This window comes from Trichechus manatus, unplaced genomic scaffold (assembly GCF_000243295.1).
Source record: "Trichechus manatus latirostris isolate Lorelei unplaced genomic scaffold, TriManLat1.0 scaffold00009, whole genome shotgun sequence".
Classification (NCBI taxonomy): Eukaryota; Metazoa; Chordata; class Mammalia; order Sirenia; family Trichechidae; genus Trichechus; species Trichechus manatus.
Window position 1 is genome coordinate 22,079,465 of NW_004443945.1, and position 6,193 is coordinate 22,085,657.

The 6,193-nt window shown below is 44.3% G+C and overlaps 1 protein-coding gene across 1 annotated transcript in view; it reads left to right on the forward strand.

Moving 5' to 3' along the window:
- The first annotated feature begins 2,969 nt into the window (after positions 1 to 2,969).
- The window catches only part of LOC101359862 (cytochrome b-c1 complex subunit 7), a 6,509-nt gene continuing 3,285 nt past the window's right edge, over positions 2,970 to 6,193 (forward strand). Inside the window, exon 1 of the mRNA XM_004370756.2 lies at positions 2,970 to 3,048. Coding sequence (XP_004370813.1) covers positions 3,030 to 3,048 — 19 coding nt within the window. The 5' untranslated portion in view covers positions 2,970 to 3,029. The remainder of the gene's footprint in view (positions 3,049 to 6,193) is intronic.

The window sequence follows — 6,193 nt, forward strand, 5'->3', positions numbered from 1 at the left end:
TCATTCCATTTTGGATTATCTACACTGTTAACTCATCTACCTGAGCATGGATATTCAGAGTTTCCCACAATTGGCTGCTGAGGATCTGGAAAGGAAAAAGGCTAGGGAAGAAAATAAAGTTTGAAGGTAAGCAGAGGGCAAGGCATAGTAAAAATGCCATAACAAACATTGAACTTACTACCAGTGTACAAGATTTACAGCATGAATTTATACTTTTTTTCCATTTACCAGATAATGTAATCCTGGGCAAATGATTTAATCTCCGAAGCTTAGGGTTTTTATTTTCAAATGACTTCACTTATCTGCCTTAGGATCACCAGATTGGGTAGACTGTTAACACTGATGGCCCCAAATGAACCACACCTGGTGTTTGTACTCTTGTGTAAGTCCCCTCCTACACTGATTCTGGGCCAACATGATTTGGCCCATTGGACATTATTAAGCAGAAGCTTGAAAAGCATTTGCACATTGGTGCTTGTTCTCTGAACATTTTGCTCTTGCAACCCTGAGCCATTATGTAAAGATGTCTAAATAGCCTATCGGAGAAATGGTGGCGAGAGATAGCTGGCCAAATCCCAGCTGTTCATCTGTGCCAGCTGAGCACCAAACATGTAAGTGAAGAAGCCATTCGACATTCCAGCCTAGCAGATTCCACATGGAGCAGAAAAACCACCTAACTGAGCTCAGTCAACCCACAGAAACTAGGAGAAATAATAAAGTATTTTAAGCCACTAACATTGGAGTAGTTTGTCGTGCACCAGGGTTCTGTGATGTGCTGGATATCCTGAAAACTAATGAGAAAATGAATATGTAATTGGTCAGAGGCAAGTATAGTGGCCCTCCGATTGCATATTTTGTTCATTCACTCAATAGATACTCAAGTTCTAGAATACAGTGATGAGTGTGGCATAGATATGTGCCTTCATGGAGTTCTCTAATGGATGAAATCAGTAAACAGGATACAACAAGGATGAAGGTACAGTTGTGAGATCAAGCATGCAACCGCACTGCCTGGTCTTTTATGGCTCAGAACATTCTGCCTTTATTAATAGTCTACTCATCACAAAAGGCTAAGTATGTTGCTGTGGTGAACAATCCTAACAATGATTTAAAACCACAAAAGTTTATATCATTAAAATATGTCCATCTTGGGACCATGAGGGCCGTACTCCATATCATCTAGTGACACGTGTTGATGGAGCCTCCACCCTCTCTGGAGTGTTGCCAGTCCATGGCAGAACAAAAGGATAAGAAGAATTGCTCTTAAAAACTTCTCACATTCTCTTGAGCAAAGTGTCACATGGCCATGTCTAAGAGAGCAGGGAAGTGCAGTCCTACCATGTACCAGAAGGAGGAAAACCAAAAATATTTTTTGAATCAACACTAATTGACTACCAGGAAACATTCAAGCTCTCTGGGCTTAATGCATAGGAGCTGGATTTTGTGATAGTTGTGGACATCTGATCCCTGACGTAGGTATTCTGTTGGCACCTTTTAACCCTGCAGCCAGAAAGCTGGAACTTAAGGGTGAGGAGGAAGGGAGAATTTATTGAGTACCTACACTTAGCAAGGCACTATACCAATGTGCAAATGTATTTCTTCACGTCTTTCAGCTTTCACCCTGGCTAGTGTAGGCTGGAGTTTGAATCTGCCAGGTGCTCCTTGGAAACCCTATGGGGCAGTTCTACTCTGTCCTATAGGGTCACTATGAGTTGGAATGGACTGGACTGCAACCAGTTTGTTTTTTGTTTTGGTTTAGTGTAGGCTGGGAGCAGCCATTCATTAGTTTTTAGTGTTGCAGGCAGTGGGTAAAGTGATCGACTGCTAAGCAAAAGGCTGGCTGTTAGAAACCACCAGGGGATCTGAGGGAGAAAGATGTGGCAGTCTGCTTCCATAAAGATTTACAGCCTTGGAAACCCTATGTGGCAGCTCTGTCCTACAGGGTCCCTATGAGTCTGAATCAACTAGATGGCAGTGGGTTTTGCTTTTGGTTATACAGGACAGTAGTACAGGAAGTTGTGGGGGCACAGAGATGGAATAAGAAGAGACGACAATTAACATAATTTTGGAACTAGAATGGGACAAAGACCATTAACTCATAGGGTTGCTATGAATCGGAGTCCACTAGACCATTAAATCTAACCCTTTACTGTCCCAGACCACAACTTTAAGACTGAAGGGGGAAAAAAAAAAGGTATATATTGGTGGGTTGTTGTAGAACTACTTGTATAACTAGCAGTAACTGATTTGAGTATCGGTCATACTAACTCCCCAATTGTTTTCTGTTCCTAGGTTTTTATGTCTTAGACTTAACATGTTGGGGAGGCCACTATGTACTTGCTTGTTTTATCTTAAAGTTGTACACAAATTCTGCAATGTATCTTTAATATTTTTAAACTTTTCTTCGGACTTAATCGTCCACTGAAGTAGCTTGATCTTCAGCTGGAGACGGCAGAGGTGTAGTGTCTTTTCTGGGTTAATAGTGTAGCACATAGCTCTAGAATCAAGGAGCAGCAAATTAGAATCTGGGTTCTCTTAAATTTCCTACTGTGTGCCCTTGGACAAACTATTCAACCCTTCTGCGCCTCAGGACCCTCTTCTCTACAACGGAGATAATTACAATACCTAACTCACAGATTTGTTGGGAAATCAAATCTGAAAACCCCTGTAAAAAGCTCAGCGTGTTGCTTGGCACAAAAGTCTCAATACTGCCCAAGCTCTCACAGCTAGTAAGTAAGAGAACCCGGGCCAAAGCCCAGGTCTCCTAATTCCTTGCCTAGTCATCTTGTCCCCACGTCACAAGGAATACTTCTTAGAACAGGTTGCAAAAATCGCGCAGACTACCCCACTGGTCTGACCCTCGCAGAGACCCGCGCACAGCAGGTGCCTGACGTGGGCCGCCAGAGTGCGCAGGCGTCTGCACGCGGTGGCCACCGATGATTCCGGCTGCGACGTTAAGCGCCTGCGCACTGGGCCCAGGGCGTCCTCCAGGACTTACCCAGTAGGCAACGCTTTGCTCTCGGGTCAAAATGGCGAGCAGGCCTGCGGGTAAGTGGATTGTATCGTTCCTGGTGGGCATTGCTGCGCTAAGCCTTTTATGTTCGCAGCAACTTGCTCCTCGTCCTCTGGTCACTCTAAGCGGCCAGGTTTGCGGCGTAAGAGGGGATAGCGGCTCTGGCCCAGTCAGAGGACGTGTTTCGCGCTCCCTTTTGCTGTCCCCAGGCCGGGCTTGCGTAGAGGATTGGGATGTGGACCTGCTGTTTTATGAAGGTGCTCGCGGTGTCTCTGACAGCCCTGCATTCCAGCTGCCTGTGCTCCGCAGTCCTTCCCCTCGGTCTTAGAAGAGTGTGCGGCCCGAAACCCTTAAAGCGTTCAGAGACACAAGGAGATAGTGCGCGACTTTTAGCCAGAATGCACTGAGTGCTCACAGTGGGTCAAGCGCTTCCGTATGGATTAGCTTATTAAATTCACCTAGCAGCGCCGCGAGGGAGATACTAAACCAAAGCCAAACGCACTTCCGTGGAGTCTATTCCGACTCTTAGCGACCTATAGGACAGAATAGAACTGTCCCATAGGGTTTCCAAAAGTGTAAATCTTTGTGGAACAGACTGCCCCATCTTTATCCTGTGGAGAGGCTGGTGGGTTCAAACTGCTGACCTTTCAGTTAGCAGCCCAACGCTTCAAAGGGAGAGATATTTCCCTTATTCGCTGGTAACTGAAGCAAAATGACCCTAGAATATAGGATTGGAACCTTTATTATATCCACTCCCGCTTCTCAAACTGGGGATTAGAGGCAGTGGAGCAAGGGCTAAGGAACCCTGGTGGTGCAGTGGCTAAGCGCTCGGTTGCTAACGGAAGGGTCAGCGGTTGAAACCCACCTGCGGCTCCAAGGGAGAAAGATGGGGCAGTCTCCTTCTCTAAAGATTTATAGCCTAGGAAATCCTAGAGGGCAGTTCTGCTCTGTCTTACACGGTTGCTATGAGTCGGAATCGACTTGATGGCGATGGTTTGGGTTTGGAGCAAGGGTTACAGCGAAGCTTCGGGTTAAACTTGGCTTATCTGGAATATAATATCTGTGGATTTTATTTTGGAATAGAATGCAGAAATTGCGCGAATATTTAAAATAGAACGTGGCTATCGAGTAAGCTTCCGCCCCCCCATCTCTGCCCTCTCGCGTTTTAAATTGGAATAGCTTTTCAAAAACAAGTCCTCCCCTTCCGCATTGAGAAACTATTAGGAAACGTCAGATTGCCAGAAAAATCCGTTAAACTAAATGACACTGAGCTTTTGGGGATTGAGAGAGACATTTAAGAATTTGTTATTTCATTAATTTGAGAGTGTTGAAGTCTTGTTTAAGGCACTTTGCTTCTCTGCTCTGTCTGGAAAACAGACCTGAGCTCAACCCTACCACTATGTATCTCTTTGACCTTGGGTAGGATAGCTTCTGTAAGCCTACTTCCTCTTGCAACACAAAAGTGTTGTAAATAAACTGAGCTACTGTGGGTAAAGCAAATACAATCCTGCCTGGCACACAAAAAGTGATTCGTGAATATTATCATCATCATTGGTAAATACAGGCAGTCCCCCCAGTAAAAATGAGATCCATTCCTAAGTCTGTCTTTACGTGGAATGTGTAGCTAAATCAGAACAGGTACATACCGTTCTTATTTATCAGTTAGTCAAATGTTTGTCTTAGAATATAGTACATATTTTACCTTTCTATGCATGTAAAACAAACACTTCCAAACTGCGCAGTGTTTTCATGAGGGTCACAAAGTACTGCATGGGTTCGTTACTACGAACCATTGTGTTTAACTCAAATTTTTAATGTAATAGGATTTATGGCAGTCCATTCTTAAGTACAAGTTGTCCATAAGTCAGACATTAAAAACCCTGGGGACTGCCTGTATGTTTAATTTGGAAGGCAAAGAGCATTCCTAGTATCTAACTCATATTGGAAAATTATAACAAGTATTTCAAATGATGATGATAGCGCCATTAATTTTTGTTTCCTGAATAAGTTTGGGTTAAATTAGGAAGTAATAGTAAATTTCAGCCTTCTCCAATCTGGGTAAATTCTGAATATATGGTTTTTGTTGTTTGGTGCCGTCCAGTCGGTTCTGACTCATGGTGACCTCCTACATACAACAGAACGAAACACTGCCTGGTTCTGTGCCATTCTCACAATTGTTATACTTGAGCCCATTGTTGAAGCCACTGTGTCAGCCCATCTCGTTGAAGGTCTTCCTCTTTTTTGCTGACCCTCTACTAAGTGTGATGTGCTAATATGGTAGAGAGTTTAATCACTCCCTCTGCCATTAATATTTAACTGCTTGTAGTTTCACACCCAAAGAATACGTTTCTCAGTTTTGCTTATGCTGTCCCCTTTGCTTAATCATAATAATGGTAGCTGACATTTACAAGGTGCTTAGAAAGTGCTAGGCACTTTTCAGAGGATCTCATTTAATATATTGTTAAATCATTTAATCCTTGTAATACATATGTGATATATAAATGTATATCTAATATTGATATACATAATTGCATGCCTGTCTGTCTGCCTGTCTGCATTGCACATGCAGACAGGCTGTGCCTCAAACTTCCAGGAACCCTTAAGACTGCTAGGAAAGAGACGTGTACACCCACTGGCATCATCCATTCCGTGGGTGCTACGTTCATCTGTGAGGGAGTTGAACACATGAGACACAGTGTTGGCTAAGTGAAATCCATTATTATTTATAGAAAGCAAACAGGAAACAGTAACAACAAATTCTCAAAGGGGACCTACTTACCCTTCTCAAAATTACCCATGTGCATTCTTATGTCACTGGGCAGGCACACCATGGTTCAGGTCAGATACTGTGTTCACATCATCGCTGCATCTGGCTACCACCACGGCTCTGAGGCTTCTGTTGTGCCCCTGGGCCTTTCCTCTGCTGCTGGCTTTCACCATGCTACCCAAGCCCACGTGGTTCTCTCTCACTGCTGCACTGCCCAAGGGCCCGCATGGCTCCCACCATGCTGCCCAAGGCAGGAGGCGTGTTGCACATGGCACACTCAGGCCTCTTCCCTGCATGGGCAAGTGTTACAGCTCTTGAGAATCAGGCAAATTCTTTAGCAGCAGGTACCCCACTCTTTCTCTGTGGGCTGGGAAGCCCACTGCCGCCATCTTTCTTTCAGTGGGCTAACCAGC